The following is a 25,372-nucleotide window of genomic DNA, read 5'->3' on the forward strand; positions in this document are numbered from 1 at the left end:
TGTGTGAATATTTACTGTGGTGTTGCAGTGCGTACGGTGGGTTTCTCCCCCAGCATTTGACAGCCATATGGTGCAAATGAAGACAAAAACATTAACTGTTTCACAAGTAGCATGCCAATTTTGAGAGTAAACAGTTATCAGGCATTTCCATGGCTGGATCCAGAAAACTATTCTTTGTTAGAATCCTGATATTAGATTGCAAAAATACCCGTCTCTGAACAAGGGAGGCCTGTGATACTGAACACCGCTCGTTCAGCGTTAACCTGTGAGAAATTCATAAGGATATTCCTGTGATAGGTTTATCTGTCATGGATGTGACTCCAAGCTGAATCATTGACTGAAAGAGAGCCTAAAGGCCTACAGGGGTGTTTGCCTTAATTAAACAAAGGATGAACTGTAAACTAAAGGTCAAATTTAATTTAGAACAGCTTGTTACATGTGATTTGTTAGCACGTGAACATCTACAGTTTGCATCGGTGGCCATGCACTTTTTAGTGTGATATGTGCCGTCTTACAGTACACGCTGAGTCTGTGTGCCTGCTTTCCTTGTCTTGTGCACATTCATTGCAGTCACTTGTGCTTCTCCTTTGATGTCTGGCCTGGCAAGTACATTTCCAGTACATAGTCTTCCACTTAAAGCATGTCCAGAAATATCCTGATATTCAGGTTCTCTGCACTCCCAGGTAGAGTATGACCTATAAGCCTATGACTGCAGGGCACCAGACTGAGTTTAGTTACACTGAATATCCCCTGATCTGACTTGTGGCTGATAGATGCAGGCACCCTGCAGAAACTTCATTATTACTTATGAAAGGAGATACCTTCTGATTGGCCTTGACAGCTGACACTGAAATGCTGTACAACCTCGGGACCAATCCAACCTATTAATGAGATCATATTAAAAAAAAAAAAATTAAAAATAAGCAATTAAGTCCACTTGTTTTTTGCTCAGTTTCTGACACATTCTTCGACACTAATGCTGTACATATGCAAAGCTCTAGACTATGTTGACTCAGTCAAATTACAGTTTGGTTTCCCCACAGGTCTCTTCAGATCCTCCAGCCTGAGGTGTGATCCTGGTCCTCTTCAGACCCACCCAGCTTAAAGAAACAGCCCAAAGCAACATGCAGCCTCCAAACAGTGAACGATAGGTACATTAAAAGGCTCCCATGCATCGCATCTACAGATGTGGTATCATTATGAATATATCCTGTGTGTATGGTAAACATGGCTTAGGTGCTTTATGCAAATATAAGTGTGTCTGAGCACACACTTATACACAGACACATATTGTTCTCAGAGAGAGAGACCTAGTGAAAATAAATAATGATGCAGTTGCTTAGTTTTTGGCTTTGCATTTGACCTCCCCGTTGACCTGGCAAAGAGACAAATACCTGCAGGTCGATTTCTTCCTTAATCTTGCATTGCACTTGTGCTTCTCCGGTCACTGTCACGGCTTGAGGCCACAGTTCATCAAGCAGGAGACAGTGTGTATCATGTGAAAGAACAGGTAGGACAAGATTGAGGCCCAGGTGGCCCAGCTTTCTGGCATCCCACTGTACGTGCACTAATAGCTGCTTGAGCACAACGTTGACCTCTGCGTGAACACCAAACGTCTGTCAGCTTTTGCAAATATCTCAACTCAAGTTATTGTTTGACACTTTCAAGTCTGTGCAGACAGGTCAGCAATGAATAAAAAGGTCTCTGAAACCTGCCATGAAAGGTTTCAGGTGAGAACAAATGCACGCTGGAGACATTTGAATGCAGTTTCAGTTCAGGACAAGGAAATTAAGAATTTTAAAACTGATCTGTGACAAGTAATTAGTACTGTAATTATGCAAGTATCTACATTCTGCAGGGCAGCTGCAGTTTCAAGAATGTGCTAACTGTGCAGCAGGTGCTTTGAGGTTTTGGGGTACAAAAGATGTCAAACAAAGTGACTTATAGCTGGAAGAGGGGAAGGCAAATATTTAAGTTAGCCCAAATTTGTACCACTTTTCTAAAGACAAATGAAAATATGCAAAACGTAGCAGTTATTGTGTTAATTCATGCAGGTACATGTTAAACACACACACACACACTCTCACACATGCCTGAGGTGAAACTGTAGTTATGTTGGGAATTTTGCACAGTCGAAAATGCATTGTGGGGGATCATCTCGGTCTGCACCTTCATTAACTGACAGACAGTGAGCGTGACAGCAGAAAGAATAAACTATCACATCAATATCCAAGTCGGATCAATATATGTCATCTGCCTAAAATCTGCTGAGGACGCAACATACTTTCTCAATTAGAAAAGCATCACATTGGTTAGACCTTTAGTAAACATTTAGACTTCACACTCCTCTTTACGTTTGAAATTACCGTAATTATTTCAGGCGAACAGGAGGAGAGTCCGGGACACGAGAGGGAGACCAAGTGAATGGAGAAAAATGATTAGTCTAAATGCTATATGTGTCGGGTGGGACGGAATGCGCATAACCCTTTTCAACACAAAACAGATTGGCCAAAGATTACATCATGAACTTCTGCAATGAATTACCCAGATTAGGCCTCTATGAAATTGGATTTAGGCAAAGCAGAGCGCTGGGAGATGAAGGTTAGATTGATATAATTGATTCGAAATTGGATTATGCGACTTTTTAATCATATGCCCACCAAAAAAAAAAGAAAAGAAAAAAAATCCTGCCTCAAATTTAATCGGCGCAACCCAATCATAATTTTTGATCGCAGCTCTGAAAAGCTTCAAACAAGTTATGACCCTTCGTTTTAAAATATCGTATTAATAAAGTTGAGATTATTGTTGCCGTGTGTGTGTGTGTGTGTGTGTGTGTGTGTGTGTGTGTGTGTGTGTGTGTTTTCTTTTTGTGTGTATTTGCAAAATCAACTATTTTTCTGCATAATTTCAGGGTTTTTTTAAATGTTCTTCAAATGTGACCTTAAAGTGCACATAGGCCTTTAAGTCCCAAGAAAAATATTTTCAAGTGTGTGTGTGTGTGTGTGTGTGTGTGAAAGAGAGAGAGAGAGAGAGAGAGAGAGAAAGAGAGAGAGAGAGAGAGAGAGTGAGAGCGGAAGAGAAGGACAGAGTATTTAAATTAAAAGACGTTTAAATTAAGATCCAAGACACCCAGTGCAGCATCACAAAATAAATAGTCTCACCGTATTTAGAAAAGAGGCGAAATGTTTCACAAAGTACACATAAATATGTACACATTTCCACATGTTGCAATATGCTGGAAAAATTCAAAATTGCGTTGTGATGAAATGTACAATCGTAAACGCGCGACACATGTGCGTGCACACCCAAGTACACACACTTGGATACACACACACACACACACACACACACACACAGTCAGACAGTCCCAGCGCAGTTGTAACAAGATCATCTCTCGTAGTAAAGTCATGCGAAGCTGCAAAAGGCGGAAATATTACTCAGTAGAATTTAAAGATGTACAACAACAATTATTAATTCATACGTTTACTCAAATTCACTCTGATTAGTGTCTCTAAAAATCAGTAGAGTACAATGTTTCCTTGCGTGTGCACAAGCGTTGCCACATGGTAAATTTATTTTTCACAAATCACGGTGGTAATCGGTAATTGGCTTCCTTGTTCGGCGTGTTTTCGAAAACATGGCACGAGGATGTTTTGAATCTATTTTCAAATAAATACTTCGAACTTCTCCTTGACAGTGAGCATTAATGCTAATGAATAACTATAAATCATTTAAACCAATAAACCCCAACATATATAAAGTGAGAAGTCTTGTCGGGATTAAACTCACCTTGTATTGTCTCCCGGTGCGTCAACGATAAGTGCTGCGGGTTCACCTGCTTGCGGCGGGACATTGCCCCGGCATTTACTCTGGCATCGCCCGGTGAACGGCACTTGGAGTCGGCTTGGACCGTGGTGTCGGTCCTCTCTGAATCGCAGGTGAGCAACTTTTCCTTCTCCTAATCCCTCTTCTGTTCACAGTCTTCAGCTGCAACTTTGATGCGCGCTCGGAAGGTGATGAGTCGGTGATAGGAGCGCTATAAGGATGGAAGACCAGTTTGTCCACAGTGTTTGTCCTGCAGCGTCTTCGGGGGAAGCAACACCTGGATTGAGGAAGCCAAAGTGCAGCTTTAGGAAGCAGTTGGCTACTAGCGGTCGATGAGCTGATGTGTGCGCAGATAGGTAATGTTTTACAATGACCTTTTGCAGAAAAAAGAATATCCTGGACTGCCCACCTCTGAAGCGACCGTGGTGACAGATGAAGTACGGAGCACTCCACCGGGGACTGGTATTGGCTCTTACTTGGCTCCTTTTCCTTTTGTTAATTTTACTGATGTGGTTATATCATCTGGGGTCAAATGGCTGCTGTTTACTCTAGGATTCCCTACAGTCGTTCCATTTCAGCAGTGGTGCGCTAAAATGACCCTTTGGCACTGACTCCTCCTGCGCGTTTTGGCATCGGCGCGCTGAACGGCAACTCTTGGCTCTGGTGGCAGTAGCCTCGTTGATTGAGAGAGAGAGGGAGAGAGAGAGAGAGAGAGAGAGAGAGAGCAGGGCAGGCGGGCAGACAAGACACCTCCTCCTCCTTTCGTCCAACAAGCAGAGGTCCGATGTTTCTTAGTTTCGTACAATGTCGAGGCTACTCCTTGTTGACTCACACGATGAAAGAGAGGCTCTGTTTTTGGGGAGGACCCCGCATTGTGTGTGTTTGTGTGTGTGCAGAATATATGCAGCCTACGTTTTGTGTGTGTGAGTGAGTGAGTGAGTGAGCGTGGGGTCGGGGTTGCCTCCGTGGAGTGGATGGATGGGGGGGGGGTTCAAGTTCCTCCGTGACGTTTACGCGTCAGACACAACAAGCACGTGAAGGCGGCGGCCGACACGCGGACACTGGAGGCAACTAGCGGCGGCTCCCCGGAGCTGAGCGCTGGGCTCCATACAAGAAGTAATTATCACTCACCAGTCGTTACTTTTTTTCTTTTTTTTTGTGCAAAGTGTCACAGTGTGTGTCGTTTGAAGCGCTGAAGTTACCTCCCAGCCTTCCCTCTCTTGATCCACATTTATTGGCTCCAGTGGTCGTTACATCTTGAGACTTATCACGAGTTTCCATTTCCACGCTGCCTTTTTCTGTTGTTTTAATCAGTTTGCCGTTTGCTACAACTTTTTGTCTTTTCTTCTGATATGTCACGCAGGGCATGCTGTGAGAAGCTGTTTTTAGAATGGCTGGAGTACCGAGACTACATCAGATGAAACCCCATGGGTCAGTCAGGGTTCAAAGGTCACCTCTGGTTTAGATAATTCATAGTTTTGTATTATTGAGCTATTCCAGTCTTTGTAATGATCTACTGCACATGCTCAATACAAATGTAATGTGCACCTCCTCACATTGAATCTGGGGGCGGGGAGGGGGGCAGCAGGCTGCATCTTTGTTGTTGGGATAATTTAAACATGTTGTGAGGCAACAGTACCCTCTGTTGGCACAGTCAGGAGACAGTGCAAACCTGTTCAGGGGGTGAAACCTTAACGCAGCCATTACTTGTTCTTATTTTTAGAATGAAGCCTCCTTAATTCGCCATTTATACAGTTCAGAATCTAAGAGAGTCCTTGAAGAGCAGATCAGGTTCACTCAGAGGCAATTAATGCCACTAATGGGCAATCATTCCGCACATAATTCACTGTATTCATTTAGATCAGTGTATGCACCGATAAGTGCTTTGTGCAGCTCAGTTAAGAACACTCAAGTTTCTTTCTTTTTTTTATTTTTTTATACCTTACCATACAATTCAAAGTTGAAATACATTGTTGAATGAAAATATAAAGTCTAATAAAGTTGACACCATTTCCTCGTGTATCAGCAGAGAAGTGTGCGGCTATAGCAATGCATTTTATAATCTGCCATTAATAAAACATGGTGGGCAATTTTAAGAGCATTAGAAGTTTGATTGCTTCAGGGCAGGCCTAGGGGACTTTCAGGGCAGTAATTATTTATATAAATGAAATGTCATCTCAGCTCTGGCTCAAGTAGACATAACCTCAGCAGACTCCACATGGAAACACCACAGCACAACAGCTATCTTTCACAGATAGGCCGAGCATGTTGTTAAGCATATTGCTTTGACTGGAGCGCATAAATTCGGCATGTGATATCACATGGAATGTCTTCTTTTTCACATCGGGCCAAGAGAGCAACAGCAGTCATGGACACACTGGATCCTCAAGGAAAACATTATCCTGAGTTCACACACTCTCTTGCTATCCCCGCTGGCTTGCAAGCAGCTCCTTGATCCTTACCCATGGGTTTCTCAATAATACATCAATGTCTCCATTATAGCCTGTATCTGCTGGCTCCGGGCAAATGCAGTTTAAGCTGGGTTGCACAGGGCCAGTACACCACAAATACCCTGCTTGTGGACACAGGAAAGGTTTTAAGTGTAAAGTGTTGCCTCTAAGGAGACATGCATCTCGCGTGGTAAGCGTCACCGCCGGATTGGAAATGCCCGAACACACCGCAGGGCAATACCTACACAAGAGACGAGGATATGCTGAGATCAAAGTTTTGTCCAAGTAAAAAGAGATGTTATGATGACATCTTTTTTCAAAAATGACCCAGAATTTATGCTGGATCATAAAATGAGCCCAAGGACAACATTTAAAAGGAAAGCTCTTGCACATCAGTGGACAAATCAACACGCAACTTAATTGGCTTTGATTCTGGGTCAGAACCTTTGTCACGTCTGTTTATCCTCCACTTTCCACATCTCTCCTATCTATTTTACCATAAGCTCTTGTTCACATAAAGAGTGAAGCGAGTGAAGAAGAACAAGTAAATCCATATTTTTATTTTTTAAAAAATTCACTTTATTGCTTTTAATTCATGTGAAATTATAAAAATGAGCCCAAGGACAAAGTTGAAGTAGAGAAGCTCTGGCACACCAGTGGACAACAGAACATACAAATCAACTGGCTTTGATTCAGGGTCACAACCTCTGTACCATGCTTTTAACTTTCGTGTTTCATGTCTCTCCCATTCATTTACTATGAAAAGAATGCCAAAATTGCATTAATATCTTAAAATAGACTGATATACAGTATGGTGATAAACTGCACTGAACATCATACAGATTTTAAGAACAATAACAAAAAAGGCTTTTTTTTTTTGTACTCTAGGTTAAGCGTAAAAAGCGGTCAGAGCAGACATTTTGATGTGTTTAACCACAAAAGGACTGACATAAACAATTAAAGGTCCACTCCAGGACAGCTCATGGTGATATGAATATTGCTTTGGGATTTGCTTATAGTCGGTGCTTCATTATGCAATGTTTAATATTAATAAAGAAAGTACAAGTATATATTATTCATAAGCTGATTTACCGTGGTGTGTGTGCGTGTGTGTGTGTGTGTGTGGACTTGAGTGACAGATTGAGATGCTCCTTTGCTACGGGCAAAACAACTAGACAAGGCTCTTACTTTTCTACAGGACACATCCTGACAATTTCTCTCACAGTTAAGAGGATTTGTCCAAGCACGGGTGAATATATAATGCATGCAGATTCCAAATTTTAATTTGGACGGAGTAAATGATTCAATGCTGGCGTTTCTCAGAAGTGAGGGCGGAAGGGGGAACAAAAAGGGCACAAAGAAGTCAGCTGTAGTCTGCTGTGACAGTCAGAGCAAACGAAGGTGGAGATGATGACCACGAGGCCTTGATTATGTCCCGTTTCAAAGAGTGAAGTGAATGAGGAGAGAAAAATGAATTTAGTTTTAACCGAATGTATTTTTCTTAATCTACATAAATTGTAATCATTCAATCCAAGTTTATTTCACTTGGTGAAGGTGCTACTGAAGTCCAGTAGGTTTCTGCTTTCTTCAGCCATACTACACACGTATAACAAGGATTTTGACTTGACATGTGGTTGGAGGCATCGAATTATTACTGTTTTAGTCGAATCATAGTTCTTTTTTAATAAATATTATACTGATCTAGTGAGTTGTCCTGTCAAATCTTAAACTGCATCAGAAAACCAGTCCCGACTGCCCAAGTCCACAGTAATTCTTTGTTTCCCTCTAGTGGATATTATTAGGAATGACATATATGTGTCATACTTACAAGAAATGATGAATTTTTCGTGCGTATATCATATTAGGTGTTTAAATTGTAAAAATGTAAATTGTAATTAAATCACTGAACAAATTAATGTAGCGCAGGAAAGATAAAACCTATATTTAACACCATCACACGTGTGTGAGATGTCCTGCGTCATGACGTCTGCGAACAACTCTCTGACGTAACTCCATAATGGCGGTGCGCTTGTTACAATGGGAGCTGTTAATGATCACTTGTTAGCTAAGATAGTGTGAATAACTACGAAATATCGATACAACTGTCTGTTTTGAGTGATTTACTCCGACGGCTACATGTTAAAGGTAAGAGTCGCGTTTCATCGTAAACAGACGGACAGTAATCGATGTGAATTCTGTCTAGAAGAAGCGGTCTTAGGACCTCGAGTGGAGCAAGTTTGCTAGCTGAGGTTGCTAGCAGAGACTATCACCTGGTTTACGTTAACTGGTTGTCAACTCTGCCCGCCCTTATTTCAAAGTTGAATTCATTTTAGCTTGTCGGTGTATGTACCTCTTGTCGTATATGCAATCTATTAACGCACCGGGAGTTATTTGGTCACGTTAGCTCCGCAACGGCAACTTACCGCTAGCTCGGCTAACACCGTGAATGCTAGCGAGCAGTTAACAGTTTCGTAATGCAAATTTGGCTTATGAGTATCAATTGTGTCACATACTTGGCTAATATTTATCTGTGAGCTTGACAGCCATAATTTATGAATGAATGGGATAGGAGGTGTCAGTTCAAACATTAAGTTCACCTTTAAATCACTATCTGTATGCTATTTCAATGTTTAGATTTTCAGTCTTGTGGGAGGGAGAGAAATGGTTTGTGAATTAAATAAATGCGCTGTATTTCGTCGCTTTTGATTAACTTTGGTGTACACGCAATATAATCTTAAGCGTCACCTTTGTAGCTCATGTCAGGATTATCGCAGGTTGCCGAAATGACAAACTAATCCCCCTATATCGCAGAGATAAATAATTTCAGGTGATGTGTTGATGTTCAGGGTTCAAGTTTTTCAGTCCGCCTGACAGTTTGATGACTACACCACCACTGTTGCTCTGTTCAGGGGAAGTTTCTTTTCTTTTACACTAATTGCCAGTGGGAGATGCTTATGTTTATGCATTGTCATTTAGCAGTCCAGTGCAGCGGGCCCATCAACCGTTGCCTCTCCTCAGCCAATGAAGGAATCCAAGGAGAACTTGTCAATGTCCGGCCAAGGAAGTCTGGACCACATCAAGCCATGCTGGTACTGGGACAAAAAGGATTTAGCCCACACCCCTTCTCAGTCCGAGGGCCTGGACCCTGGCACAGAGGCCCGGTATCGGAGAGAAGGAGCCCGCTTCATATTTGATGTGGGGACCAGACTTGGCCTGTATCCTTGATTGATTTATCAATTTTAATACTGGCAAAAGCGTGAAAATGTAAATCAGTGATTCATTATTTTTAGTTTGTCCTGAAAGTGACAGTGAATGACAAGAAAAAAACTAGAAACATCCAAGCTATAAAGAATATATACATGTAAAATATTGTATCCTCCTCTAGTCACTTAAAGGAGCTACATTAACATTTTTGTGAGCAGGAAGAGTGAATGAGCTTGTGTATGTCATTATCATAGCAGCACAGTTGAGTAAAACATGTTTTATTTGGATGTATTTTACATAGCTGCTGAAGAACTTGACTTGCAAATAACTGTAAATGTTCCTGTGATATCCTTGACTGTCGTTAGCCACTATGACACTCTGGCAACTGGCATCATATATTTCCACCGCTTCTACATGTTTCACTCCTTCAAGCAATTCCCCAGATATGTAAGTTTAATTGATGACTATTCTTAATGGTCCATAATCCTGGAAGTGGGATAAATGTGTGTGAACAATGGTGTGATTTGTTTCTCAACAGGTGACAGGTGCTTGCTGTCTTTTCCTAGCCGGGAAAGTGGAGGAAACCCCAAAGAAGTGTAAAGACATCATCAAAACAGCCCGCAGCTTACTGAATGATGTGCAGTTCGCCCAGTTCGGAGATGATCCAAAGGTACAGCTTCTTTAATTATTCCTCTGTTTTCTTGAGACATTTTGCATGTGTACATTGGTCATTGTCAAAGACAAGTTACATTTTACTGTGTCAATGTAGGATTTTTTCATGGTCTCTGTGTGCAGAAATTAAAGTAACAATCATAACCCCAAAATCACAGATCACGGTGTATAGTAGACAGGTCTCCATCTCGGCAAGCTCATGAAGGTTTTGAAGAAATGTAACTTCTAAATTCAGAAAGGAAATGACTAGCTACACACACCAAACTAAGAAAATAAATGTTTGGGATGAGACTGACAACTTACCTTAAATATTTCTCTCCCATAATGACGTAAGTTGAAAATCCACGCTTGCCAGTAAATTAAGGTTTGATTGATTGGTTGTTTTGATTGAGTGGCCTTCAAGCAGGAGCACAGAGTCTCAGCAAAATAAACATTAGTACAGGATGCAGTGATACGCCTCTTTAAAGTTACTACTATGTATTGTAGGTGCGATGTAAAGGCTCGGTTTTCAGCCTCACATATGTCGGCATGTCGCTGAGAAGCATTTTCCTGTGTGGAGACGTGCTCTCCTTGATACTGAGCAGACCCTTCTTCTCTCTGCATGTGTCTGTAGTGTTCTCACCAACAGGGATATTTGAACATTTGAGTGTATTTCTTTCAACAGGAAGAAGTGATGGTATTGGAGAGAATTTTGCTCCAGACTATCAAATTTGACCTGCAGGTGGAGCACCCTTACATGTTCCTGCTGCGCTACGTCAAGCAGCTCAAAGGTGAGCTGGGATATGTATGCCATTAGTTCCACTAATGCATGTGTGAGAATTTACAGTTCTAGGAACCTGGAAAGCTTATGGATCATCTTCTTCTTGTTAAAGGTGAGAAGAATAAAGTCTGCAAGGTGCTACAGATGGCATGGACCTTTGTCAATGACAGGTGAGCGACGGTTTATGACTCAGTGTATTGTGACCGTGTAAGTCAGCTATCTGTAAGCACAGCTGGAGAAAGAGCTAAAATGTATGTCTTCATGGTGATGAAGAATGTGTCTCATCCATGCATTACTTTTTAGTGTCCTCTGGAAATGTTTTAAAACGTTTTTTGCCTTGGCTTGCTGCTCTGTATTTAGTCATCTTTTCTGTATTTTCAGTGTATTTGGTTTAGAGCTGCAGCGGTTAGTCGATCAAAAGAAAACCAATTGATAAAAATGCTGATAATTAAGTAGTCTTTTCAGTCATTTTTCAAGCAAAAATGTCAAGTATTTGCTGGTTCCAGCTTTCGGTGCAATCTAACAGCATGTTAGACAATAGACTTGAACCATATTACCCGTGTCCCTAGCAGCCTGTGCACCATGCTGTCCCTTCAGTGGGAACCAGAGATCATTGCGGTAGCAGTCATGTACCTGGCTGGCCGCCTCTGTAAGTTTGACATTCAGGAGTGGACCGCCAAGCAGCCGTCACGCCGCTGGTGGGAGCAGTTTGTCCAGGACGTCCCAGTTGAGCTGCTTGAAGGTACTATTGATGAAGCCATGACACTTCATGCCTTCCCTACGATACTCGTTTCATCTCCTTTCAGAAAACATTTCTTTGTCTACTAGATATTTGCCACCAGATCCTGGACTTGTACTCCCAGGGAAACAAGCCCATCCCTCAGCAGATGCAGGAGAAGGAGCGGGCATCTGTTCCTCCAGCCCCTGCTCCTCCAGCCCCGCAGGGACAACCACCAGCCACCAACCCTCCTCCCCCGCCACCCAAGAAGACCTCCCCCCAGGGAGGTAGCCCTGCACGCCAGCTCAAACGCTCGCATGTGAGTGTGTGCTTGAATTGTGTTGTCTTTTGCCTAAACCCGTGGCCAGTAGGATGACCCTTGCTTTATACTGTGTTTAAGGTTCACTCATTGTAAGCTACCTCAAAGTAAAGAGTATGTGTATCCCATTTTCTTTTTTTCAGACATCCCCAAAAGATGAACCAAAGGCTCCAGGTAAGACTTCATCTACGGAAATACCTCCAAGAAAAATTTCTAATTAACATGACATCAATTTAGATGAAGTCTTGGCAAGATTAGAGATATACTGCAAATTCTGTGTGTTTGGGAGTAGTATTTTCCTGGCAGGTTTTAGGGTTTTATGAACACTTAAGGCCACAGCTGCGTTCCGTAATTTGTTTTAAATAGCTTCTGCGCCTTGTTGACTGCTCTGTTTAATTTACAGAACAAGTTGGATCAAAGATTCCTCGACTGGAGAGCCCCATGCCCCCTCTGCCGACATCCCAGCCTCCCCCAGGTAAGAACCGTCTCTCCAGGCTTAATTTGTGAGGAAGTTAATGATGTCGAGTTAGATTGGTCCATAGGTACGGGCTGGCGTCCTCTCAACCTCCCGCTGTCTGTTTGCGTGTGCCACCAAATAGGCCAATAATGAGGAGCCAGGACCCCCTGCCTGGGACTCGAGCTTAGAAAGCAACCCAAGGTCTTTAGTCCTCTCAGTCTGCTTACATAACCTCCAGCTCGTCTGGACATTATGTTTCCCAACACACGCATACTCCTAACCTCTCCCAGACCAATCTGATTAGTGCTTGAGCCTGATAATGAGACCTCCTATGTGGCTGAAGCCTGGCAGTCGTGGTCTAGCTATGTGCTCACTGTCTGGGAATGGAGAGGTTATTTGAGATCATGGCGGAATGAGTACCCTTGTGGTTTGTAAAGGAATGATCTTGGCGAAATTTTTTTTTTTTTAAAAAAACAAGTTCTCCTTTTGTCGTTTCCTTTCGCTCAATAGACCGAAAAGCCCCCGCTCCAGCCCCACCCACGGAAGCAGAACCAGGAGGTGAAGCAGCTCCTCCTCCCCCACACGCTCCACCACCACATCAACAGCCCCCTCCCCTGCCCCATCGCCCTCCTCCACCTCCACCCTCCAACTACATCATGTCCACCAGCAGCTCTTACATGTCTGGAGAAGGCTTCCAGAGCTTGCAGTCGATGATGAAAACAGAAGCTCCCTCCTACGCCCCCATGCCACCCAGTTATGCACCCCCAATACCGCCATATCACCCCCACGTCTATCCACCGCCTTCAGCACCACCTCCAGGCCCGCCGCCTCCTCCTTCCACCTACCCACCACCCAGCTTGCCGCCAACATATCCGCCGCCGGGCTACAACAACTACCCTCCACCACCCCCTCGCATGCCGCCTGGCCACGTACCGCCTCCAGGTATTGGTCTCCCACCTGCTGGGTACCCTCCTCCACCTCCTGTGCCCCCAGGACAGTCACAGGTGCCCCTGCCACCTCCACCTGGAATGCCCCTGAACCGTGGTGGGTGGATGAGATGAGAGTGTGACATCAGTCTATGAACTGAGTTAGTGCAGCTGGGGATGGAAAGTTCTCTGGAGAGAGGGAGAACAACCAGGAACCTGCTATTCTGGTGCAAACCGAGAGAGAGCTTGTTCACCTCCAGTGTGACTTTTGTTGATGAGATTCTTAATGAAGGCTGAACAATAAATAGACTTGAAAGGAAAAGTAAAGTCTGGACAGTATTGTTATGAGAACCTGAACTGATACTGAAAGACTCCAGAGAGAATCCTGAGATATTTTTTAAATAAATTGCTTAAATGTGTACAGGATGGTACTTAATGTACCCAGTTTCAGGATCATGTAACAAACACTGTCTACTCAGCGTCTTGAATTTCTTTTAGTTTTGTAATACATGCTCATTAACTAATTGTGGGCAGATGAAATGTACCGTTTGAGTCTTATACTTCTGTAGTCTGTCACCCTGATTGTGTTCATTTCTCTGCAGTGTTTTTTTTTTCTTCACATTCCCACTGTTTTTCTGAGGACAAACAGCATAATAAAACATGAGATGGTTCCATACAGTCAAATAAAAAAGGACTATCACTGAAATACATGTGATTATACAGTTTGTCATTGTACTGTTACTGTGAAAACACTGAAGTCATGTTGCAAGATGTTTCCGCTACCATTAGACTTAGTTGTTGTCCCACAATTTTGAGTGAATCTGCATTGCAGACAGTATTACAGTTACCACACCAACCGTGTCTAACACTGGACATTGAAAAGTTTTGTGCATATCTGATCTTCTCCGGGCTTTTTTTTTTTTAGTTTCTATCCATATGTGCCTTAGTTGGCCTTCTCTGTATCCTTCACTCGGCTTTGATGATGTGTCTGAGTGGCACTTAGAACAATAAAGACCTGCTTTTCCCACTTCAGACTGTTGTGTTTCCAGTCTGCGTAAGATGAGAAGGTATTGTTCAGTTGTGACTGGATTCATTAGGTACAGCAGTGGTTTCCAACATCTTTGTCTAGTCCAGTAAAATGAGCTACTACCTTTTCAACTGCACCCATCTTTCCTATTAATGGATTATAAATTGGATATTATTTTACTTTCAACATTTGTCCTTTTAGCCAAGTATTTCAACATGTATGCTCTATGCAAGCACTTTGAATTTCTCTGCTAACTTGCTAGTTCTCATACATTCTCAATTGCAGTTAGTGTTAATGTGCAACAACTGGCTGGGGTTTAGGGGCAGGTTAGTGGTTATTAAGATGGTTCCAAGTGGTTCTCCTAATTGGCTGGTTATTCTCCTCCATCACCTGATGGCAAATAGATATTTGATTTTTAAATCAGATTTTAAAATCTTCAGGTGGGTTAATTATAATCTGTAGGTTTTACTTCCGGCATTGTACCAACAGAGGGCAGTCTAACTCATCCACAATAGGCCTGCAAAAGCGTTTTCTCCATCGATTAAGGACAGCACTTCACAATGTCATTAACCAACTTTGTTTATTTGCTCCCAAATTTTTCTGAAAGTGGCCTGTTTCATGTTTTCTTTTCACCTGCCAAATATCCATTTTATCAGTGAAATCCATGAAAAGAAGCTACAGCCATGCTAGTCACTACAGGAATTGACATTTATGCTGTAGATTCTAGGATTCTGTACTGTGGTTTTAGCATATAGGCAGAAAAAAAGACAGTTGGGTTCCAAATCAAAACACCATGCAGAAAAAAAATGTGGCACATTTCAAATCAAATGCCATATATAAAGTATCCAAAATTGTATCATGGCTTCAAATCAGTTCCTAGAAAAAAGGACACTTTAAAAGAAAAAAAAACACACTTTGATTTCATTTTGACCGATTATTTGAGAAAGCAGAGGTGCATGGTGGGCAGCCTCAAATATGTTCTAATTTGGAACAAACAACACTAGAGATGGGAGAGCCTGAGCTGTCGGTCACTAAACTTACCTATCAAATAACTTTGTTGAGTTTGAGTAAATCTGATGCATTTAAAACATGACTGTTCAGTTACTAATAGCTCTCCCATCTCTGTCTGACACCTGGCAATAAATACTTTGACAAACAGTGTTTGTTCACTCTGACATCAAGAAATACTCGCTTTTAAATGTTAGTGTTTTCAGACATCTAAGGGAAGACTTATCTCTCGTATTCTAAGAAAAAAAGATTCAACTTGAAGAAACATGCGCTGCATAAACACACCTGCTGAATCCATGGCAACAGAGAAGGACTGAGCTCAAAGAAAAGTAACTTTTAACTCCTTTTTTTCCATTTACTGAGATATAAAATTATCAACAATGAATTAGGAGCAATGCAAAAATGCCACACAACCTGAACTTGGGGTTTAGTATTTGGCCTTGAAAGTTTCATTGCAGTTAATGGAAACAAGACTTTTTGTATGGATTCAGCAAATGCCTTCAGCAGTCTTCAACAGAGTTGTAACCAGGTTTGAATAGAGAAAAAGAGAATTCACAGGCAGATGCTACAGCTGTAAGAGAACCATTCACTCTTCCTCCCACACACTCATCTACCCCAAGATACATACAAACAAACACACACACACACACACACACACTGTCACAGATGGGCAAAGATAAAGCTGTAGCCCTCCCAACCTGAGAAAATGATTGTCAAGCATGCACACAGCATACAATTTTAGTTAATTTTATAAAGTATGAAAATTATCTACCCATTAGCCCATGGAGATGGTTTGATTCATAATGGCCTTGATACATTTTCAGAGGTTACAGAGAGAAGGAATAATAAACATTAATCTGGAAAAGAATAACAAAAAAAAGCTTTTTTTTTTCTTTTTTTTTTTTTAAACCAAAAGCAAACCCTGTTTAAGGTCCGGTTGTGTGTGCTTTTTAAACTAAATTGATCACATGGCCACGCTAGAATACAAAATAGATAAAAGTAAAATCAACAATAACAATGAAGTAGTGCTATGGTTTTATACATAATATACACAAGTTAACAGTGATCTCTAGACTTTAATATCCATAGACTTGTCTTATGATCAAAGGCGCTAGGTCACAGTGGGTTCACATTAGTTAACACTTTTGAATTCAAATGCTAGTTATACTTATAAACCACTAGGGGGCGATACATGTGACAGGAGCTAGGGTCTCTACAGGAGGTACTATCAAAACTTATCTGAAGATACCACCACAATGCTGCCTTCACATCCCAGCAACACGTGAAGAGATGTCTGCCCCTGCAGCCTCATCAGGTCTGTGCTTGAAACCATGTCATATCGCTAGCTTAGTGTAGTACAGCTATGCTATAAAAGACTAAAAGTGGTGTGTTTTTGTAGCTTTTACAGAGAGAGATCATCGTCTAGCATGGAAGCCTCCAATCCAAATGAAGAAAATCGACGAATCAGTGAAACTAGCTGCCAGTTGTCAATGCTTCATAAGCTCTGAGAGATTAAAAACACGTTTGCACATGTGAATGACAGACTAACAGGTCCATTTCGTAGCTATCTTAGCCAGTCTGAAGAGAGTGTATATATATATATAAGGAATGCTGGGTGCTGTAGGCAGTAGGGAGCATGGCATGATGGGTCGTGTAGGCGCAGGTAGTAAGAGGTGTTTTCAGGTGAGTGTAGGTACTGTAAATCCTGATCTCTCTCACTCTCTTTCTGTCTGTCTCTCTCTCTGGCTGGCTGCCATGCTACAGCGGCCCTTTGAACTGGTTCCCAGAGAGGTGCTGTCTGACGGACAGCTTTGATCCTGCTGCATCACCCAGCTTTCTCCACACCACCTGCAAACAGAATCAGAGAGAGAGCGAGGTTGAGAGGGGAGACAGGCAGACACAGGGGCAGAGACTGAAGGATAGGCTCAAAAAAAAAACCCCAAAAAAACAAACTTTCTTCTTCAAGAGAGAAAACTTCAAATGCTCACAGTTTGACTTTGAGCTGAAAAGACTGCACACACACGCACACATATGCGTTATGGTGGAGCCATCTCTGAATCTCTGTCACTGCAACACTGCTCTCAGGGGACGAGATCTCTCTGCAAGTGAGCAAGAGGGGCCCCTGGGGACCCCAGTGATATAACAGAGGTACTATTGTAGTGCTCCCTAGATTCCTGGCCTGTCACATACCTCTGCAGGGCCCAGATAGACCAGCTCTCATGTTCTCCCTAATCAGCAGACCTTTTATCCCAGACCAGGCCTTTCAGCACCAACAGAGAAAGATGGTGGGAGATGGGGGGGGGGGGGGATAAAGGAGGGGAAGAATGGAGGGGTGAAGCACAGGCTGGGAGGGAGTGTTCTTTTCCCTGCCGCTCCAGTTTAATTGCTCTGACAGCTCAACTACGAGCCTCTACAATGGGCTTCCAGTTTAGAGCTGGCTCTGGAGCAGGGGCATTGATGAGGGAGTGGAAAGTGGGGGATAGAGACAGATTGAGAGAACGAAAGAAGGAAAGAGGGAGTGCTGTGCCCAGGACACTGCTGCAAGTGTCATTCCAAACCAAATGAGTCGAAATGAGGCTCCCTCATTAGTGAAAGCAGCTCAAAAATTGACCTGATTTTTACTCAGTAGAAGAAATAACTGACAGAACAAACAGGAGCATTACAGGAATAAGGGTCCTTTGTTTACAGCAATACTAAGCATATAGTTCAGAAAAAATGTCACGCTGAACTGACCGCACTCTCACCTCATGCTCTTTTCACTTCCTCTCAGGAAATACATTCTCAGGGATACTAGGAGAAGATTTGTCAGGGACTGGGGCAAGTGTTGCACTTACGTTGCACATCTCTCGCACAATGGCCTTCTCTTTCTCACTGAGATCGTCTTCATAGTCCTCAGGAGCCTGCTTGTCAAGGTTCTCGTGGACCTCCAGCACCTGATGGCAGACATAGCGATGAGTGTGTCGATTTGTGTCCACTGAGGTGACCGGTTTTCTTCATTTTACTTGAGACAAACTCATAGTTAAGGGGTCTGTTGTCTGTTTCAAACTTCTTCTTAAAGTATATCTAAAACCTTTGACTACAGTATGGGCTTTGCACTCAACTAAGAGATAGTGACATGTTTTAAGCCTGATTGCAGACCTTTGTATCTGAAACTAGTTTCAGAGGTGGAAACCTGGAATCTCATTGATTTGTATTGGTCTGGCATTGTGCCCATTGTTGTACCCATCTTGTGAATTTCTCTCTTGAGTTGATTTATTGAGGGCAAAACAGTAGCGTAGTGGAGTTTACTATTCCAGAAGATGCAGCAAAAAGTGGGTCTGAAGTCAGCATGGAATATTTCAAAACTGGACTCTAAGCAGTGTGATGGTAATCAAAAAAAGGAATGTTCCCCCCCCCCCCCACAGTTTGCCTAAAATCTAAGCGACTATAGCACCTTCATGGCGTGTACCACGGCCTCAGGCTTCTGGACGCAGGACAGGTAGCCTGTGGCAGGAGAGGACTCGCTGGTTGGGAGACGACCAGTACCCTAAGAGGAGAAGAATAAAAAATATTTAAGGATTTATGTCATTTCTTCACCAGTAGAAGAGCAAAGACATGAGAACAAGACTGAGTTCCAAGAGAAGGTCCAAACCTGTAACATCTAGCGAACCTTCTCTGAAGCCTGTCATCTGCTGCCACACAAAGTTTAACCCAGTGACTGTATATAAGATGGACAACATGAGAGCTCCACGTCATCCATTTTAATGGTTTAACCCAGGAGTCAAATAAGCACCAACTCACAGAGATCTATTCGAGAATCTTCACTTAAAAACAAAAACACACTTCCCTTATCAGAGGGTCTTTGGTTCTGATTTAACGAGAGAGATTTATTGTAGTGTAGCACTGAAAATGCCATCCCTCTCAACCCAACTCAAATCACCCCCCTCCCCCCACACACACACTTTTTGCATTCACTACATATCCAACCCCCAACCAGGTCTGCTACCTGCACTCTGTGATTTAACCTGGTGTGATGGGAGCAGCCAGCCAAGAAGAGGACCAGGGGGTTGCCTGACTCATCCTACCCCCCGGGTTAGTTCCAGACAGTAGCTCTCTGTTAGAGGGACACAGAGATCTCTGGGACACACAATGGCACCATTCACTGAACCTGGCATCAGGGCCCTGCATTAGACACAGCTCTATGGCTCTGTTAGCCTGGGTCTTCGCTCACTAGCAGTGTATTTATCAGCTCCCTCCTCACCCAGAGTATGCCTACACAATCTAATAGTAGTAGTAGTAGTGATCAAAAAAAAAAAAAAAAACAACCATGAGGGATGTCAAAAGAACCTCGTGTTATCAAAAGTTGATCATATCCACACAGTTATGGTACTAAAAATATATAAGAGGAGATGGAGATAAGAGTGAGCTGCCATAAGACATTTCATTCATGAGCCTTGATGCCAGTAAATCATGGACACAATGAAAAGGTCAATATGAATTTGGTTGCTTTATTTTTTTGTATTAAAAAAGCTGCTGTTCTGCAGTCCGCTTGAAAGTATCGGAGAGTTCTCTGAATGCACCAAATGTTTTTATTTATATAGTTTTTATATTAGTGCAGATAAGATAACTTGAGTTTCGATATTGACAAAACAATACCTGCTCCAATATTTTGCAAAATACTTTTTACTTTTGCAAAATGATATACAGTCTGAACAGGGTTAGGGTTAATGATCAACTAATATGTGAAATCTAACAAAAATGCTTCAGAACAATTTTAAGAATTAACTTTTTATACTATTTATTTGACAGCTAGTAAATTGCTAGTTACTTCGCAGATGCAGGTTTTACATACAAAATGTGTCATTCGTTTCTAAAATATGGTGCACTGTTACATATTTAACCACAGTATATAAAATGGTTAACAGTAGCTTCATCATGTCTACCAGCCACAACATGAAAATGCAGCTTACACACCACACAGTGAGTAATAAACAATATCATAACAACTTAACACTGCCAAGGCACATTGTGTTGCATAATAATTCATAACTTTTGATAATTAAAGTGCAGTTTGCTGTTAAACCTAGGCACTTTTACTTAAACTTTTGAACTGGCTTGCAGCACTGTTACTTTTCCTTACATAAAGGATGTAAGATTTATCCACCTGCTGGCATTACCTACACATTTAGGGGCTGTAAAAGAAGTACTGAGGTTTGATCCCCAGCCTTACTTACTCTGACATTATAATGCAGCGATGCACAAAGAACATGGACAAAGAAATGAAGTCAATGAAATACTTTGCCTGGGTTTGGACGTTCCAATCGGTCCGCTTCACTGAGTTGTATGTGGAAACAGAGTGTAACGAGTTGACAATTGAGTCTGATATCATGCTGCAATTAACAGTGTGCTGTGGCTAACTGGAAAGTTAGGTTAAAAACTTTGATTTTGTAGGATTAAAACATGCAACCCTGCTGTCAAGTTCCCTTAAGAAATAAGGATAAAGGATAAACACTGTATGGCAACTGACATTAGTCCAAGGCCACATCTGTGAGAAACTGATTTACAACAATCCCCCTTTTTAAATACAAACGTAAAGCGTGTTTCTTTTTGTTTAAGGTCACAGCAGCAATTTTAACAGCTTAAATTTCCATACAGCTCTTCTGCAGTGGACTTTGAAGTCAGCTAACAGAAAGAAAAAAAAAAACACGTAAATCACTGTCGCCTCCTTTTGATGCTCTCTTCTGTGGGTTAAAGCTATTGTTTGAAACGTGTAAACACTCTGCGCTAGATTCAGGGCCAGGTTTTTCAGTTTACTTTGATTTGGAGCTGCACGGTAAAGAAACAAAATTGGACAGTGCATAAACAGGCAATGTTTACTGTTCGTATGGATGTACATTCAGGGACGACTTGCCCGCATAAACAGGCCTGATTTAGGCCTTGCAGAAAGATGGGGGAAAGCAAACGCTGTCAGAATCAATGGTTTGTAGAGAATCAGAGCCGACTGTTGAGTGTTTGTGAGAGTCACACAGGCTGGCTGCTTCATCTCTCTAGCTATCTTATCTTCTTTCTTGCTCATTTTTCTATCTGACACACTCACGCACACTCACTGACCTGAAACTGGGCCTGAATGGGACAAAGGACAATATATATATACACACACACACTTATATATACATATATTATAAAGGATAAGCTGATAGATTGGGAAGGGTATGCACAACAAAAAGTCCAGTTCACTCAAGTTCTACTATTGTTTTCTTTGGGCCCACATCTCTCATCTTTCACTTTTTCTGTCCATCTCCATCCTGCAACAAGGGCTTCCTCTCACACGTGGATTAACTTGGGCCACATTAGAGAGCAGGCAATCGATCATCATGTAGCTCAACATGAGTACATCTCTTTGGAGTTGTCACAAGAACAAAGTCACAAGTTTTTCTGAGCTGCATGCAACTGATTTTTCAGTATAATATCGTAAGCTTGCTGAAGTAAGCTGTGCTGGTAGCCAGCTTACAACAGTCACGACAACAAGGAGGTCACCACTCCCAGCCAAGAAATAGTCTTAGCCACCTTATTTGGTCATTTACTTTGGTGTCATTATCAGTTAGCTTTGTATTTTGAGGTATATTGTGTTATTTTTGGTGAAATGTCACTTTAAATCTTCCCAGTTTACACCATAAAACAGAACTGCAATCAAGTGTTCTTTCAGAAAGAACTGACCAAATTCCATATTACAAGTTAGCTTTATACAACGCCACTGAGTGAACATTTGTATTATAACAAGGCTTGAACTTACAAACAGCTCATGCAACTGGACTGAATGTAACTGAATGTATGTAGTCACACAAATCCACTTTTCACTTTCCAGCCTCAGTCAGGTAACTAGGTGTCAATATCATGACCTTGTTTCATGTGAACCCACACTATGAAATTAGACTATTAGGATAATTTGGAGTGTATCCATCCTCCTGCAGGGACAGACCTCTTCTAGGGGTCAAGATTCATGGATATTATTGAATGGCATGAAATTCCACAAGGAGGCCCATTTGACCCACAAGTCTAAAAAGGTGTGAGTTGGCTCTGAAAGCAGTGAGCCTGCGCCTCACTCTGGGCCTCTGATTAAAACTCAATATTGATTTTTACACGGAGAAGGTTTAGTCCTCTGGTTTACGGTGTAGCCCTGCTCTGACCTTCCTTAAGCAGTCAGAAAACAATTACCCAGCCTCTCCTCCCTAGACACAGGCAGGGTCAGGGGTGGCGGTGGATTGTAGAAGATTATTACTTTCACAGTGGGATTCAGTTCAAACAGACCCCAGGGAGGAGGAAGGGAACCGAACAGAGAGGATATGGGAGGAAGACTTTTAATTTTCATTCTTCATCTCTCTGTTTTAGTTTCTCTTCTTTCTCCTCTCTTTTTCCAGTCTGTCTCATCCCCCTCATGCTCCCTCCCTCCCTCCTTTCACTCTTTCGATTTATTCCTTATCTCTTTCTTCCTGTGTGTGTGTGTGCGTGTGTTTCATTTCCTGTCATCCGTAAGAAAGAATGAGTTGGCCTGTGGAGGTATAATTGGAGAGTTAGGAGTAAAGTGAATTAAAGCTGACTTGACTGTGGAGACACTGGCACAGCCTCGCTTACAATTAAGTGTATGTGCGCCCAATTAAACCTTGTCACTATGTGTCGGTGCGTTTGTATACGGAGTGACACAGTGTTGGTCCCTGACTATGACTGTTTTAGTAGTTAGGTATGAGTGGGAGTTCACATGTTTCATTGTGAGTCTATATTTGTGCAAGTGTGTACCCTTCTTGTGTGGTTCTGTGTGTGTTAGCCTCCTGGGTACTGACCATGTGCATGGCGTCCTGGCGCTGAGGCAGTGAGGACAGCTGGGACTCTGAGTGGTAGAGGGTCATTCCCTTCCTCAGGGCGCGAAGGTCACCTGGGTTACACTGCTGAGCACAAAATAAACACACAAACACAAAAGGCACAGATATGAGTTCAACGCCATATAAAATGAAAATACATTTGGTTTTGCTTTACAGCATGCCACTGAATCCAATAAATAACAAACGAAATTTAAGACAATACACAAAGGATCTTCCCTCACATGATTTTTAAGCTCTTCCTCTTCAGTTTTCTTTAAAAGTGTTCATATTTTTCCATCACTATGATGACCCATATAGACATTGCTTTTATATCATGACCACTTAAAAAGTTACAGCTCTGCAATAAACCTACATTTTCATCTCAGAGCCTGATACTGGATTTTTGTGGGAGATAATGACATTAACAGAAGAGAATTACAACATTTACAATAACACTACATATTGACTGATATAATTTTTCTTACTGTGAAGCATTTGAGTTGAGTCGGACTGGTACAGGATTTTTGAGGTGAATACTGCTAAAACAATCACATGGCCATCATCAATTTCTGAACATAATGCACAAACAAACATGCACAATAAGGATCCCTTAAATATGGTTATTTATGACTGCTGGACATGACATCTTACAGTTAAACAATAAACTTGTCAGTGCTCTCTGGTGGACAAACCATGTAATGGAGACAAAACTACATTGAGCACATTTTCTGTTCTTCTATCTTGTCTACTTATTGACCGGCATGTCTGCAGTCACATGTATATTGGTGTGGTGAACAACTGTGTATGATTTTAAAATACATAACTAAAAATCATCAAAGTTTAAGATGAACTAAAATGCTGCCATTACAAAGTAATTTTGCAAATGTGCTGACAGACCAGACAAGCTGGATAGGCCTAATATCAGGTTGCAGTTTACATCCATATCTGTACAAACTCATATATGACAGATATGATGGAAAGGGAGGTTCATCACATGGTGCAACAGTCTCCTAAAGTTCAATATCATCAAAAACCAGTGAGTTTGTGGTGGACCATAATGCTTCATATGTGGATATGTGCTGCAAAGAAACCACACATTCTAAAACGTGGAAGCTTCACACACATCTTCAACCCAGCAAGATCTACACAATCAGCACAGTTTCAAGGTGGACACCTAAGATTACAGTCAGCAGTTCAGCATCTGACCCCTTCTGTTCCTGAGTTATGGTGTTGAATAATGGACAGAAAACATTATGTCACAGAGAAGTTGTCCTTTGACCTTTTCAGGTCAAACTTGGGTCTTTTAGAATTTCTTGTTTAACTGTTCTGCACACGTCCTGGCATAAAACAATATTTGAACCCTGCCATATTTTAATCGTTTTGTATTTCCCAGCAAAAATCCTTGATCCAGCACGGTACAATTTTCTATTCAAGGAAACAAAGGTGTTTCTGAACTGAAGCTCTGAAAAGCACTTAATGCTGCATTAGTATTTATCCAATGTGACTGAATCATGAAGAACTGAATCAAATTGGGCGATCAGTGTCGATATCCAATCCTACAACTTGCACGCTCCAGTGTAGCTTTAAAAACTTGCTATTGTCACATAACATTTATGTTCAAATATTGTCCAGGCTCTACTGTATAGATCGTTAGTGATGGTTTATTTAGCAGATTCTGACCCCCGAATACACCTGCACTCTCTGCATCGCAATGACATCATTGCTTCGAGGACTTCATTTGCGAAGCTGATTTTTTAGTTGTTGAGGCTTGCTACATAAATGGCACTTCAATGTGCTTGGCTGGATCACGTTGTGTCATCATCGAGGGCCATTATGCAGGGAAAGAGTTCCTAAGATTTGTCCTCATTAGCAACCAAAGACCACTGGTTCCTGGGGGCGGTAACCAGCCTAGCTTTTCTCTGTAGGGCAGGAACACGGCAACACCACTCTTCCTTATGACATTTCTCATGTCATGCACTAGTGTTCCCTCTGCGCGAGGCGTGGCGTGTAAACACATGTGATGCCTGGAAGCACTAAGGCAATAAATAGCCCAATGAGCTGTGGGTGTGCGCCTGTGAATGTGCAGACATTGTGCTGTGTTGTTTGCCTCTGTATCATCCCTGTATTATCCCTCTGTGTCTCACACAGGTGCACAGTCACATACACACACA

The 25,372-nt window shown here is 42.0% G+C and overlaps 3 protein-coding genes across 13 annotated transcripts in view; 1 reads left to right on the forward strand and 2 right to left on the reverse strand.

Annotated features, from left to right (window-relative positions):
- bcl11bb (BAF chromatin remodeling complex subunit BCL11B b) overlaps positions 1–4,669 on the reverse strand; it is a 30,625-nt gene extending 25,956 nt beyond the window's left edge. Inside the window, exons 1-2 of one of the 3 annotated variants that reach the window (XM_046372396.1) lie at positions 4,235–4,669; positions 3,790–4,102 (exon numbers count right to left, since the gene is read on the reverse strand). In XM_046372396.1, coding sequence (XP_046228352.1) covers positions 3,790–3,853 — 64 coding nt within the window. In that variant the 5' untranslated portion in view covers positions 3,854–4,102; positions 4,235–4,669. Of the gene's footprint in view, positions 1–3,789 lie in introns of all 3 variants that reach the window. The other 2 variants (XM_046372397.1, XM_046372398.1) reach the window with 2 other exon arrangements.
- A 3,571-nt stretch (positions 4,670–8,240) lies between these two features.
- On the forward strand, positions 8,241–14,363 carry ccnk (cyclin K). Of its 2 annotated transcripts, none has more exons than XM_046373698.1 (11): positions 8,241–8,420; positions 9,252–9,490; positions 9,845–9,926; positions 10,018–10,149; positions 10,816–10,921; positions 11,024–11,081; positions 11,484–11,653; positions 11,740–11,948; positions 12,092–12,122; positions 12,352–12,423; positions 12,916–14,363. In XM_046373698.1, exons 1-11 carry the CDS (start codon positions 8,412–8,414, stop codon positions 13,464–13,466), a joined length of 1,659 nt encoding a protein of 552 aa, XP_046229654.1. In that variant the 5' UTR covers positions 8,241–8,411; the 3' UTR covers positions 13,467–14,363. The 2 variants fall into 2 exon arrangements, with proteins under 2 accessions (XP_046229654.1, XP_046229655.1); XM_046373699.1 differs by having other exon boundaries at positions 9,255–9,490.
- Positions 14,364–14,921: 558 nt separating this feature from the next.
- The window catches only part of LOC124050208 (coiled-coil domain-containing protein 85C-B-like), a 43,451-nt gene continuing 33,000 nt past the window's right edge, over positions 14,922–25,372 (reverse strand). For 2 of the 8 annotated variants that reach the window (XM_046372494.1, XM_046372492.1), the window contains 4 exons: positions 23,184–23,285; positions 18,800–18,892; positions 18,201–18,299; positions 14,922–17,214 (listed from right to left, as the gene is read on the reverse strand). In XM_046372494.1, the coding sequence (XP_046228450.1) occupies positions 17,125–17,214; positions 18,201–18,299; positions 18,800–18,892; positions 23,184–23,285 (384 nt within the window). In that variant the 3' untranslated portion in view covers positions 14,922–17,124. Of the gene's footprint in view, positions 17,215–18,200; positions 18,300–18,799; positions 18,893–23,183; positions 23,289–23,686; positions 23,741–25,372 lie in introns of all 8 variants that reach the window. The other 6 variants (XM_046372493.1, XM_046372491.1, XM_046372490.1 and 3 more) reach the window with 5 other exon arrangements.

This window comes from Scatophagus argus, chromosome 19 (assembly GCF_020382885.2).
Source record: "Scatophagus argus isolate fScaArg1 chromosome 19, fScaArg1.pri, whole genome shotgun sequence".
In the NCBI taxonomy this organism is placed as follows: domain Eukaryota; kingdom Metazoa; phylum Chordata; class Actinopteri; family Scatophagidae; genus Scatophagus; species Scatophagus argus.

Excerpts from the sequence above, each read along its gene's own strand:
- ccnk (XM_046373698.1), top strand. Across the intron at positions 9,927-10,017 it reads TCAAGCAATTCCCCAGATAT|GTGACAGGTGCTTGCTGTCT; the intron begins GTAAGTTTAATT and ends GTTTCTCAACAG. Across the intron at positions 10,150-10,815 it reads AGTTCGGAGATGATCCAAAG|GAAGAAGTGATGGTATTGGA; the intron begins GTACAGCTTCTT and ends TTCTTTCAACAG.